The following is a 13777-nucleotide window of genomic DNA, read 5'->3' on the forward strand; positions in this document are numbered from 1 at the left end:
GCCTGCCGGGAAATAGGTCAGACATGTGGCAGCTACTGGCCTGGTACGACAGCTCCCTGTTCTTCCTACATCTTCGGGGAGGGGGGGCATTTACACAGTCTAGAACTAGAAAATGTGGCAGCATTGATCGATCTGTGAGGAATAAACCCCAATAAGGAGTTTTTATAAAGTGCAAGTGGATGGGACACCACCGTTGCTGTGTCTTTAGATGTCAGTTGCCACGCAGGCTTTTGTGCAAGGTGCTTCAGGGTTTCCCGATCCTGAGCAGAGTTTGGGAAACACCGGCATAGGCCATCGACAACTCTCCATCTCTGTGTTTTGGTCCCTCTTCTCATTATACCCCATGCAGGATCTGTTACTGTTTTGTAGGCACCCTTTGTTCTAGGAAAAGGGCTTGTTTGGTGATGTTAGGGCGCTTCTCAGTGTGTACTTACTAAATGTATATTATTCAATGGGTCATAATCAGACAAAGATCCAAATAGAGTATCCGCCATTTTTAATAGGTTCACAAAAGAAATATGTAACTACTATTTGTCCAATTACCAGCAGCTCATTTAGCTTGTTTCTCCAGGATCCTACGATAAAATTGCAACTCATACAAAAATGTGTATTGACCTAAGAATGCAACGTAAGATATTGGGCATCGTCAAAAAACAATTAAACTATCACTGTTCATAAACCAATTAAGGTTGTTTATATCCAAGCAGTTGGATACATCTAAAGTACGTGTCCAAAATTAATTCCTTAAAAACGTGAAACCCACACCTTGAGCACACTTCCATCCCAAAAGCAAAATAAAACATTTAGGGAGGGAAAAGCAACAAGACAATGTATCACAACAAAACATCCAAGACAGTAACCCATAAATCTCTGAAATGGATACTTGAACATTTGAGAATGCAGATTTAGAAGGTTTCCTTATTAATTATTCTCCTGAATAACTTCGCTGAACAGCAAAGCTGAGAAACATCAGTAGAAGTGTATCCTAATTCACTTTCATCTCTAGGGATGCTGCAAGCTACATTTCAGCAGAATCTGATTTTAACTAAATCAATAGCTAACGTATTACATGTTATTAGGAGATGCAACTAGATATGAAATAGAAATGGCAGTTCCGTATCATAGCTATAACAAATTGCATCAAGGGGATTGTGTGTGTGCAGCAATATAAAATACTCAACAGGCAAAACCAGAAATGGTAGGAAAGTGACATGCAGTGAGGGATCATGGGAGGTGAAACAAGATGAGGGGGTTTTGTTCACAGCACATGAACCCAGTTAGTGCAGAACCACAACAGAAAAGAGCCTCCAACATTGTGGCAGAGGGAAGCCTCACCCTGATGATTTATGTGATCTTAAATCGAAGCCCAACACTGTGATGGGGTCTATAGCATACTTGATTCCTCCTTATCGAGGCTGTCCTGAGATCAAGACATCACAAAAACCTGTGGCGTTGTGGTCATCACTTCTCACCATTCATGCAAACATTCACATGCATTTAAAAACAAAAACTACAGTTAAATTTATGTACATGAGATAAGGGAGAAATTAATTCAACAGAAATAAGACCCTACAGAAGTTTGTCTTCCCTTACATAGTGAACGTAATTGAAAGGGTCTTAGTGACCTGCCATCTGGTCTGAAATAGTCAATATATCCACTTATCTCCCATAGTACAGGACAATACAATAGCCAAGGGGATAAGGAAGAAAAACAAAGGGACAAAATAAATCCTTTCATAAAATCCACAAAAAGAACCCCCCAAAAATGTATTATGGTATTGCTGGAAATTGCCTTAAAATGCTTGTTTCTGTCTAAACGACATGGCAGAGACCTTTACCTGCTCTTCTCACGTAGAGCAAGAAACCGGGTATAGTTTACCATAGTAGTACTATGCTGTGGATAACCATACAAGGTTAACCAGATGGAATCACTGGTAAAAGTGACCAATCTGAGGTCACCAGGGCGATTGATGAGAGTGGCCCGTTCCGTCATCAGAGCCCCTATGTCCTGATCTGGACACACTGGACACTATGAAGAGAAAGAGGAATGACCCATAGAGAGAAACAAGTCTTTGCTTCCTTGAAGCGGTAAACCAGGGTGTCTTTCCTGTTCTACCTACCACCTCATTCCAAGGTCTGTCATACTGAAGTGTCACAGTGGAGGGGTCAGGCTGGTGGTTCAGTCCAGGGGCTGCGGGTCACCGATTGGCATGGTGTGCAGCACCTCATCCAGTAGCTGGAGGGCCCGATGTAGGTGGATCTCAATCCAGCAGGGGGTCTCCTTGATGCTCGTCCGGGGGTAGTCGGGACCCCAGCCCTTGACGAAGCTCATGCGCAGGATGCACAGTCTCCTCAGGTCGTCCACTCCGATGCCGGCAGCGGCTGAAAGGCCTGGGTGGGAGGTAAGAGTTCAAGTATCAATGTAATGGAACCCAACTCAGGCTCAACGACATCACACATCCACACTGATGAAGAGTTCCAGAACAAGTGCAGATTCCTATGCATTGTCTGACTGACCGACGCTACAATTGGCTGAGACGATTGGTAAATTACTTTTAAATGGGCTATTAGAAAAGTGCCGTGTGAGTGGTGTTACAAGTAATGTGTTGTTCTGGGGGTTACAGCTCTGGGGTGAAGTGCCAGTCAACAGGAGCAGAGTATGTTGGTGTTGTGCTGCTTACTGATGGCGGGAGCGATGCCTCCCACAGAGCCCGGCCCAGGGATGTTCCCAGCCACGGCGGCTGCCTGAGCCGCGGCTGCCGCCTGGGCTGTCGCTGCCTGCTGCTGCATCTGCCTGTGGCACTGACGCAGGTCAAACACCTGGGAGGGAGGGGAACAAAAACAATATATTTACTACCAGCTACATGCAGTTCACAGCTTGGACACCAGGGGGTGGAAGAAAAAAAAAACATTGGTAATACTGAGCAGACGGAGGCTCTGGGACCTGCCTTGATGTAGGCGCTGGGGTAGATCTTGTGCACGGCGTCGCCGGGGGCGCGGCCGGCTTCCCGGTCCAGGTAATAGCTCTGCACGAACACGGCGTGGTCGCTGAGGCAGCGTACCCACACGTCCCCTTCACCTTTACCCTCCAACTGGATCCCCTTACCGATGTGGAGCCTTGGGAAGTGAGAAGAGCTGTTATCAGTGGGGTGACCAAATACTCTGCCAATGGCATCAATTCACCTTCATTCAGAGCCAGAAGCACAACACAGTTTTAGTTAGGAGGCTGGCGTACCTGGCTCTTTCGATGGCCTCGGTCCGGTGCACGTTGCTCAGCTGGCCTAGGCAGAAGCGGTCTCCGCCAGACGGGTCCACATACCCATCCACCGTCACGACGGGGCCAGTGGAGGGCACCTTGAAGGTCTCGCCCACCTGCACGTCCATCTCAAAGTAGGCGATGGAACACCAGTAGTCAGGCGCTGTAACAGACCAAACTCAGTCCCCTCTCCTCTCCAGGCCAAACTCAGCCCCCTCTCCTCTCCAGGCCAAACTCAGCCCCCTCTCCTCTCCAGGCCAAACTCAGCCCCCTCTCCTCTCCAGGCCAAACTCAGCCCCCTCTCCTCACCAGGCCAAACTCAGCCCCCTCTCCTCTCCAGGCCAAACTCAGCCCCCTCTCCTCTCCAGGCCAAACTCAGCCCCCTCTCCTCTCCAGGCCAAACTCAGCCCCCTCTCCTCTCCAGGCCAAACTCAGCCCCCTCTCCTCTCCAGGCCAAACTCAGCCCCCTCTCCTCTCCAGGCCAAACTCAGCCCCCTCTCCTCTCCAGGCCAAACTCAGCCCCCTCTCCTCTCCAGGCCAAACTCAGCCCCCTCTCCTCTCCAGGCCAAACTCAGCCCCCTCTCCTCTCCAGGCCAAACTCAGCCCCCTCTCCTCTCCAGGCCAAACTCAGCCCCCTCTCCTCTCCAGGCCAAACTCAGCCCCCTCTCCTCTCCAGGCCAAACTCAGCCCCCTCTCCTCTCCAGGCCAAACTCAGCCCCCTCTCCTCTCCAGGCCAAACTCAGCCCCCTCTCCTCTCCAGGCCAAACTCAGCCCCCTCTCCTCTCCAGGCCAAACTCAGCCCCCTCTCCTCTCCAGACCAAACTCAGTCCCCTCTCCTCTCCAGACCAAACTCAGTCCCCTCTCCTCTCCAGACCAAACTCAGTCCCCTCTCCTCTCCAGACCAAACTCAGTCCCCTCTCCTCTCCAGACCAAACTCAGTCCCCTCTCCTCTCCAGACCAAACTCAGTCCCCTCTCCTCTCCAGACCAAACTCAGTCCCCTCTCTTCTCCAGACCAAACTCAGTCCCCTCTCCTCTCCAGACCAAACTCAGTCCCCTCTCCTCTCCAGACCAACACAGCCCTCTGAACACCTTGTTGGGTAAAAACAGGAGACACGCTTCACTTACCTGGATGGTTGGATATGGGTGGCTGGAAGCCAAGCTCGTTGTGCACGGGCCCTGGGAGGGTAACATAAATGCATCAATGATCAATCCCTTCAACCCTGGCCCACATCAGTAAGTTGCGGGAATTATGTGTACTAAGAATGAAATGCATGTTCTACTCATCCTGATAGTGGCATGGACTCACAGTAATGTCCTGGAGGAGGCATGGGTGGGTGGTGTTGCAGGTGCCCATTCTGATGGTGAGGCATGTTGGGCGTGAAGCTGCTATTTCTAGTCCAGGTGGAGGTGGCATCTAAGGGCACAGGTAGATGCCTACAGATGAGAATTGTAGGGAGAACCCCACACGTGGACTGTCCAAAAACACAGTAAATGAGTGGTGACTCCTGAACTTCTAATCAAATGGCTACCCAGACTATTTTCATTGCCCCCCCCTCGCTCTACTCTCCGTTATTATCTATGCAGTCACTTTAACAACTCTACCTACATATTACCTCAATACCGGTGCCCCAGCACATTGACTCTGTACCCTGACCCCCTGTATATAGCCTCGCTATTGATATTTACTGCTGCTCTTTAATTATTTGTTATTCATATCTATTACCTTTTTTTTAGGTCTTTTCTTAACTTCATTGTTGGTTAAGGGCTTGTAAGTAAGCATTTCCCTGTGAGGTCTACACCTGTTGTATTCGGCGCATGTGACTAACAACATTTGATTTGATGCATTTCAGAGAGTTTGGGGGAAGTTAATAATAACCAATGAGAGGGAGAAGAGCAGGTGACCACCAGTTATCAACAAAATAGGTTCCATTTCCTGAGCCATTACGTCCCAAGATGAGTTTGTTATTACTGTGATGTGATTCTCACATACAACAAGTTCTGTCAGTCAGCCACAACCATAACTGTGTAGACAGGATGTAGCTAATCAAGCAACACAAACCTAGACTATGATTAAGACCTTTCCAGGATTATTACTGGTACGAATAACTCAAGACCTCTAATGATTTGGGTGAGTAGGATACCAAGAGCCATAAACTTGGGAAGGTGGAGTAGATAGTGGAAGCGGGGGTGGAGGAGTAGGCGCTCACTTCCTGATCCGACAGAGATGCTGGGGAAGGCGGAGGTGGAAGCGGTGCTGGCGTCAGAGGGGGACAGCAGGCCAGGGGTGCCGAAAGGCTCCGAGGGGGGCCCACCTCGGCTAGAGGGAGGGTGCTGAATGGTCTGGAGGTGACCCCCGTCCATGGTGGGCAGTGTTGCCTGGCCATCAAAGTCGTATTCATCTTTAACCATCAGTCCCAGGCTTGGAGCTGAGAGCAGCACAGAGACAAGATACAGGTCAACAAGAAACAAAACAGACAACCAGGTTTCCATCCAATCTCTTTATGCGAGTGCATGTTGGATAAAAAACATGTCATGACAGGCCTGATGGAAATAGAAACATGTTTTGGTAAACTTTTCAAATGTCAACAAAATACACTAGACAAGGTGTTATATTTTTATGTCAGTAAAATGAAGTGTCAAATATCGGTGGAAACATTTTTATGCGCAAATATTGATATAATAACCATCATATCGAAGTAAACAGGCGATGACATGTGTGGTCCTCCCACTACGACTCGTCGTGAAAGCATGCAGTTTATTAGGCCACAGATCAAATAAGTTGATGAACTTCACAGGGTGGTGAAAGTGAAAGATGATGAGCTTGATGCTCCCTTCAGTAAATATCGAGGGTCTTATTCTGGTGACATGATCATCGATACTTGGCTGCCGTTTGACAAAAAAATGTATTGCTTTTTTGTCCATAATAATTTCGTCATGTAGGCTATACGTACTCTCTAGCCAACAGAGCGCAGATATCTGGCTAGAGAGCACGTACCAATACCAGAGTGGGCACACTCACTATATAAAATGCAACATTTGTGAGAACCATCAGTAGAGTTGAAAATGCGATGAAAACCCATTTAACTTGTATTTTCAAGTCGGTACATGGGAATATAACCACAAAAGGTGTTATATGATGTGCACCCACATCATCACGCTCAGTCTATTATCTGTAACAAGTCAATTTGCTGGAAACATCTCTGGTGGGAAAATGCACATCATGTTTTTTCGTAGATTTTAGAATGTTAGTATTAAAATCTGTAGCCAATTGGATGGAAACCTAGCTATTGACAAAAAAGAATGCTGTGATAAGGTACATAATCAAAATCGAGGTCACTTACCTGAGCTGGTAAGTTGCAAACTTGATAGATCTGTGAAATAAAACAACAACGATGAGAAGAAGCTCAAACTGTCACTCACAGGAGGTCAACACAAACAAACGGCAGGGACATCAGTACACTCACCAATACCTGGAGACACCACCCGGTCGTAGTGGTATGGGTTCACGCAAACGCTGTCACACTTCAGGTCAAATGCAAACTGGCAATATTTCACATGCTTCAGTTCATTTTTATGCAGATCAGGCCATCTCCACAACCGAGTGTAGATCACGTGGGGAAACCCTTTCCGGCCTGCCACCTGGGATGAAAAATATTATTGGATTCAACCCATTGATTGAACTCAAATAAAAAGTTCTTCACCCAGAGGTGCTAATCGGTCTCATGCCCTTATTCTCATCTTTGCATGATCCTCACTCATAAAGCTCTCACTTTCTTTTTTTCACACACACATCTGGCTACTTATAGCAGATCCCTAGACAGTGGTGTATGGTGAAGTTGCCCCTAGACACTGATCTTAGATCAGTTTTGTATTTTCCCCCACTAATGATTAAGGTTATAATTAGGGAAGGGGAATCTGACCCAAGATATGTACCTGGGGGAAATTTCACCCCAGACATTGGTGTAGTCCCTACCTGCAAACGACCATCCAGAGTCCGCCCAATGGTGACACACTTGCTGGGATGAGCTCCATTGGTGGTGATGGCTGTGATTAGGGAGTCCAGTTCATCCTTCTTCTCCTTCAGCTTTTTCACCAGACTTTCTATTGCCCGCTTGGCAAATGTCTCGCTCTCTCCCCCTTGCCTGTGACACATCAAGCTGTGTACAATGCTCAGGCAAGCGTCATTACTCGAAGGCGTGTTGGTGATAGACATCCTGAGAACCACTAGTGTATGCCGCTCCGTATCGTTCTATAGGGAATAAATACTTTGTCCCAACTATAAAATGTTGTTTCTTACTGTATGGAGCAACACATCAAAAAGATTAAGCTATGAGAGGGTGTCCCCTCCAGTCCAATTGCCCAAGTTGAAGTCCACCAAGGCATCCCAATACAAAATTAAATGATTGTCACACTGCTTCGAGGGCGAGGATTGAGGGTTCTGAAAGAGAGGTTAGAAGGGAATAGTGGTTATTATGGTACTTTACCAATATCTTACATATAAGTAAGATGTTTATTAACTAGCTACATCCCATCGTGTCATGATAAGTACAGTATGTTATTATGATGTTCATCCTAAACATCATGCACGAAATTGACATAACACGCTGCTACAGGACAGTATGTGCAACGAAGTTACACAACTAGCATTATCCCATCGGGCAATAAACATTTTAGCTAACTACGTTGCACAACAGTGACCTGAGTAATAACAAAATAGCTAGCTACCGTTCGTTAGCTAAATATTTAAGCGAACTGTAGCTAGCTAAGATAACCCAATGCACAATAATAAAGCGCACTGTTTTAGACAAAAAAATGCATATAGTGGTCGGAAACTGCGGCTATCGCTAGCCAGCTGCATAGCAGGACAACCAGTTAGCTTACGTTAACGTGCTAGCTAGCTTCTCAAAACGAAGAAACAAGTCAATAACATATAAATGAGCAGCCATTCTCAGTCCGAGTGTTTTAAATATGGTCTTGATAACACTATCTAGCTAACTATCCACTGTCATTTCGTCTTATATCAATCAAAAGCAGGTCGAAGCCACCGATTAGGCTATTTCGCTGGCTTACTCGCGAGTTTCACTGCTAAACGAAGTAACATTAGCCACCCGTCCCCATCCAAACATACCCTGCATACACGGCCGGGATATTCCGTTCTTGCATTTGCGCTGGAACTGTACTGATCAACCGTACTTCTTCGTTTATCCTAAATGTTTCTTTGATACTTTAAAATAACATAGGGAAATCATTTGAATATTACAATAAACGTTGGATAACAAATCACGGCTTTGTATCAGCGCTTCCAAAGATTATGGATATTCTAACAAGATACACGTCTCTCCGCCCTAACAATGGAAATCGTTGTCCACAAAACCGTGCCGCGGGATGTGCAGCTCCCGCCTATCCTTTCCTTGGATTGGTGGATCATCTCATTATTGTAATCTGTTTTTAAATATTCGATGAGGGTTGCTGACGTCAATCGCCTCTATTCAATAGAGAATGCTACAAGCATCATTTCATAAATATGCATTCTAGACAACTCCGAATACAGTGTTTTTTCCCCTAAAATTGCCGGAATGTCACGTGTCCTACTTATATCAGTATACTCGTAACAACTTAAGCATTACAAAACTTATATTCGATACAATAAACCTCACGTAGCAAATAACCATGTGTTTGTTGACCAAATTCGACACTTATCGACCTACATACAAAAACGCCTTGCTTTGTGGGTGAAAAAAACGTATGGAGGGAAACAGACGTTCCGCCGAGTTGATCCTCTTCCTCTCTGACGATTTTCAGTACAATTTCTTCCAACATGGCGTTTTGCGCATGGGCAACAGTGGGTAGTAGCAGATTCAAACCCACCAAAAGAAAACTAGCCTGGTAGTAAAGCAGTTCGTTCCTGAATATTTGAAGACTCAAATTAAATTAATTTATAATTTTCATTGTGCAGGTACCATTCTAGCTAGGTTGATTTCAATAATCTGGTCAAATTGAATACGTGCAATTCTGTTGTGTGAAACATAGAGAATGATATAGGCCTCTAGCGGCCAAAATACCGTTTCGGCATGGACTGCGCAATTGAGAACTTCCAAATTTATTTGCTGAGCCCTCCAGATGACCATATTGGAGTCATGTCCAACCTGGTCATCAGGAGGTATCTGCCAACCGTGAAGAAGAAAATTGACAACTTCAAAATGGAGATGGCCTTGAACCCTATCACTGAGTAAAATAAGGAGAAAGAGTCAATACTTTTTTTATTCAGACAATTTACTAAATATTTCCCAGACACCAAGTCATTCATTCGATGCTTAATTCACAACCTGCTCACTCTGGCTTTTGTTTACAGTATTTATCATAACTAACAAGTGTAAGGCCTCAGTGAAGCCTTATGAGGGGTATGGGTATCGTGAGAAAGTCCTCCGCCAGGGACACCTCTATGCCTGTGCCCTGCAACGCCTCCTCAGCTTGTCTCCTGAGCTCCAAGACATCATCCTCATCACCCTCTTTGTGCTGGCCGGCCGGCTTATACCTCTGACTGAAATGGTAGAGCACCAGCATGCGTGCACAACAAGCCTGTGCCACTGCAGCTGCCATACTAGGAGTGCTGTGCCCATGGTCCACTGCCTTCTCCCGATGCTCATCTGACAGGGTGGCCTCATGCACCAGGATGTCAGCTCTGTGACAGGCCCTCAGGGGTCCCTCCCCCAATAACGAGCTGCAATCCCCTAAAACACACACTTTTCTCCCCGGAATGGCTTCCTCCAGCACCTCACTGGGCTTCACCACTTGTCCATTTTCCAGTGTCACCGACTCACCAGCTTTCAGTCGCCCATAGAGTGGTCCAGGCTTCAAACCTGAAAGATAGACAAAAGGTTTTCATTTATTTAAAAATGTAATGACCTTAAAATAGAAACTTGCACACTGCTATTGCCAATATCACTTCAGTTCATTAAGCTTACATGTTTTATCTGCCTCTCAGCCTTCACACACTGGCAAGAGCAGTGTGCAAGTTTTTAATTTTCTTTTTAGATGGCATCGAATTATTCTCACGCACCTGCAACAACCAAAGTTAGATATGTAAGTTATTTTCAAATTGAGTACTCTCAATTCAGTCTGTCAAAAGATAGCTTTTGTTGATGACATAACAATGGCTTGCCTATATAAAACAAATGGAATAATCAAGACAAATCCCAGAGATAAACATATTATAAACATATTATGCAAGGTATATATTGTGATTACCAAGATCCTTCAGTAGTTCTGTGTTCAAACGCCCTGGCCAATCATGTTCTTGAACAGAGAACCCGAAGGAGGGTACCCGATGGAACAAACGGAACGCCTTCACAACAAAACGCTTCTCCTCCAGTATAACATAGCAGTCACTGTTGACATCCAGGGGGATTGTTCGGCCGGCGCGTTCTTGGGGATGGAGACGCCCAGAATCTGCTGTGACCTCAGGGCTTAGCTGACCCTCTGTAGGACACTGGTCAGTGGTGGGCTCTAGCTCATGTACTGAATAGGGGAAGAGAAGCTGGGAGCTGGTGAGCTCTAATGCCACCCTCAGGAACTGCCTGAGACCCTTGGGACCATAGATATCCACACATGTTGGAGGCTGGGTGGGACAGGGGTTGAGGTTTAGGCTCACAGTGCACAGTAGCCCTGGTAGACCAAAGAGGTGATCACCATGCAGGTGAGAGATAAACACTTTGGTGATTCGGCCTGTAAGAAAAACATAAATGAGTTGATCAATCTGATCACATCCTCATTTAAGGCAGTGTTGTTGTTGAGACCACTACCAAAACATGCATGCATTTCTAACGCCGTCATCGTCAAAGGTTACAGGCTGAAAAGTTTGTAACCTTTCATCAATGACGAGATAGCAAAGCGGGTGGGAAAGTAACGTTAGCTAGCTAATAATACCACCAAATGACGTGTAGCAAAGAGGGTGGGAAAGTAGCAAATAATGTTTTTGTTGATAGTGAAAATAAGTTGGCGATCTAGTGTTTATTTAAATAATTCTGTAAACAGTTAAAACATAGAATAAACCGTTAATTATTTCGCCAGAACAACACGTTTGACATTGCTAATGCTAACTAGCTAGTAACGACTAAAGAAAAGTGAACAACTCACTAGCCTTCAATTGACTCTTCATCAGTTGAGTTTGTGTCCCTTCTCCGCAGTCAAACAGCCAACACTCCCCTTCTGTTCTGAGTACGAGGGCAGAAGCGCCACGATGGGGCGAAGGGTATGCCGACCCTGTCCCCAGAAAAGTTAGGTCCATGGTCATGTTGGAAAAACAAACTATTTAAATGTCATTAAACGAACATTAAAACAGCAGTAGCATTACCACATAGTATCCATTATATTGTCCAGATATTGTACAATGAAAATAAACGTCTTAAAAAATGGAAGGCAATCGGGAGGAGGCAAGATCAGGTGGGACCACTCTAGCCAATGAGAGAGCAGATACGCGTGTGAACAACAGGCACAACGGTTCCAAGATCAGGTGGGACCACTCTAGCCAATGAGAGAGCAGATACGCGTGTGAACAACAGGCACAACGGTTCCCACAGCCGCAGTCTAAATGGCATTATATATATATAAAACATTGATGAAAACTAAAAATGAGCTTTTTGAGTTGGTTAAGTTTAAAATCACATTTTAAGAAGATACACTGTAGAAATAGGCGGGGGTTATGACTTTGTGCCTGTGGTAACTAGTAACAACCAGGCTCCGACAATAAATGCTTTTTCTCAGTTGCCGGGATGTCACGTGTACAGTCGTAACAACCTAATCATTACGACACTTCTATTCGATCAACTCAGCCACATGTAGTAAATAAGCCATTCCATGTTTTGTTAACCATATTCGACACACCGCTACCTGCTGGAAAAGACAGATTTTGGGTCGTTATCCCTCTCGCTTCGCCTCTTCCTCTCCGCTTGTGCGTGCCAGAGAGGAAGTCGTCATCTTTGTGCGTGCTTGAAACAAAACCAGGCGCAAAATAATAGCGACGCTGACTCACCTTGCATAGGCTGAAGAGAGAAAAGCAGTTGTTGTCGTACTAAAGAAAATCGTAATTCTTTAGGAAGAGGATCATGTCTATTTGTTTACTGATCAGCAAAAATGGAAGGCATAAACCGATTCATCTACCTCACCTACAGACAGTTGTCTTGGGTCGGGGTCCAGAAACAACGATAAAAGACAAAAAATGTTCCAGGGAGCAGGTTGAACTCAAGGCAGACTGCAACAAAGGGTATATCAGTGTAAAACAACTGGGTTTCAACCCCACTAGTGTGAACTCTGAGGTGGTGGGTAAAGGCAACCAAGTGGAGATGAGATCTGGCCAGCAGCTGCACATGGTCAATGAGCTGTACCCGTATACTGTGTGCTTCAAAGAGGATCCAGCCAACTCTCAGTCCAGTGTGGGCACCAAGAGGCCCTGTGGGCCTGCCTCAGAGGAGCGGGAGCTTCACAGAGAGCCCCCTGGGCATAAAGTACCAAGGAAAACAGAGGACTCCACTCAGTGCAAGCATGGAGGGTCCACCTCCACTAACACACGGCCTGAACCTCAAACAGAGAAAACTGAAACTTTAGGATATTGGAGCCAAGGATTGAAAGCCTCAATGCAAGACCCCAAAATGCAGGTCTACAAGGATGACAGAGTAGTTGTTATCATGGACAAGTACCCCAAGGCTCACTACCACTGGCTGGTCCTGCCCTGGGAGTCCATCCCCAGTCTGAAGACACTGCGCAGGGAGCACTGTGATCTGTTGAGGCACATGAACCAGGTAGCAGACAGGATTGTACAACAGCAGTGCCCCGATACTGGCCTGCTACACTTCCGCCAGGGCTACCACGCCATCCCCAGTATGAGCCATGTCCATCTACACGTGATCAGCCAGGACTTTGACTCCCCTTGTTTAAAGAACAAGAAACACTGGAATTCATTCACAACCGACTATTTCATAGAATCTCAAGAAGTCATTCAGATGCTGGAAAAGGATGGGAAGGTCACCGTAAAAGAAGGGACAAATGAGTTGTTGAAACTACCTCTCTGCTGTCACGTGTGTGGCATGGCGCTGTCCACCATACCACAACTTAAGGAGCACCTGAAATCTCACCCATATGGTAGATTGTGAAACGTATACAGAAGAAAAATGCTAAAAAAATAAGTTGGGGGTTATGCTGCTCGTGAGGCAATTGTAGAAAAAAAAACATGTCTATGGAACCACATTGTCCATTTTATTGCTGCAGATGCTCATAATATACATAAGTCTGTTCACAACCAATTGTCATTTACTTCATTTAATACATCTCAAAAACCTGTTTAAATAGTGTGCAGCAAGTATGTTTTTTGTACAAATAAGTCTCGGGTGCATGTCTGAATATAAAGCTTGGGGAACATTTGTTTATAGTTTTGTTATAGTTACAAAAATAAAATATAACTTGGCCTCAAAGTGGCACAGAAAATGGAAAATGTGTTATTTCTATACTGTCTTTAATCATATTAG

General features: G+C 45.5%; 3 protein-coding genes across 4 annotated transcripts; 1 reads left to right on the forward strand and 2 right to left on the reverse strand.

Annotated features, from left to right (window-relative positions):
* Positions 1-479: 479 nt before the first annotated feature.
* smad4b (SMAD family member 4b) lies at positions 480-9083 on the reverse strand. Its single transcript, XM_055918714.1, is given in 12 exon segments — positions 480-2194; positions 2197-2391; positions 2682-2820; positions 2949-3117; positions 3236-3419; positions 4383-4433; positions 4564-4671; positions 5465-5683; positions 6599-6628; positions 6722-6896; positions 7231-7695; positions 8386-9083. Coding segments are annotated over 11 exon segments (1749 nt in total). The 5' UTR covers positions 7471-7695; positions 8386-9083; the 3' UTR covers positions 480-1955.
* A 417-nt stretch (positions 9084-9500) lies between these two features.
* Positions 9501-12226, reverse strand: elac1 (elaC ribonuclease Z 1). 2 transcript variants are annotated; one of them, XM_055918717.1, is made up of 4 exons: positions 12147-12226; positions 11394-11519; positions 10506-10982; positions 9501-10117 (listed from the first exon to the last, which is right to left on the reverse strand). In XM_055918717.1, the coding sequence occupies exons 2-4, from the start codon at positions 11413-11415 to the stop codon at positions 9639-9641; spliced, it is 978 nt and encodes a 325-aa protein (XP_055774692.1). In that variant the 5' UTR covers positions 11416-11519; positions 12147-12226; the 3' UTR covers positions 9501-9638. The 2 variants fall into 2 exon arrangements, with proteins under 2 accessions (XP_055774692.1, XP_055774691.1); XM_055918716.1 differs by lacking the exon at positions 12147-12226 and having other exon boundaries at positions 11394-12007.
* A 131-nt stretch (positions 12227-12357) lies between these two features.
* On the forward strand, positions 12358-13743 carry aptx (aprataxin). Its single transcript, XM_055918718.1, has one exon. The coding sequence runs from the start codon at positions 12362-12364 to the stop codon at positions 13403-13405; it is 1044 nt and encodes a 347-aa protein (XP_055774693.1). The 5' UTR covers positions 12358-12361; the 3' UTR covers positions 13406-13743.
* Positions 13744-13777: the final 34 nt, after the last annotated feature.

The sequence above is a fragment of the Salvelinus fontinalis genome, chromosome 4 (assembly GCF_029448725.1).
Source record: "Salvelinus fontinalis isolate EN_2023a chromosome 4, ASM2944872v1, whole genome shotgun sequence".
In the NCBI taxonomy this organism is placed as follows: Eukaryota; Metazoa; Chordata; class Actinopteri; order Salmoniformes; family Salmonidae; genus Salvelinus; species Salvelinus fontinalis.

Coding starts and splice junctions, on each gene's coding strand:
- elac1 (XM_055918716.1), bottom strand. CDS start 11,550: ATGACCATGGACCTAACTTTTCTGGGGACAGGGTCGGCATACCCTTCG. Junction 10,983..11,393: donor GAAGAGTCAATTGAAGGCTA/GTGAGTTGTTCA, acceptor TTTTTCTTACAG/GCCGAATCACCAAAGTGTTT. Junction 10,118..10,505: donor AGAACTACTGAAGGATCTTG/GTAATCACAATA, acceptor TCTATCTTTCAG/GTTTGAAGCCTGGACCACTC.
- aptx (XM_055918718.1), top strand. CDS start 12,362: ATGTCTATTTGTTTACTGATCAGCAAAAATGGAAGGCATAAACCGATT.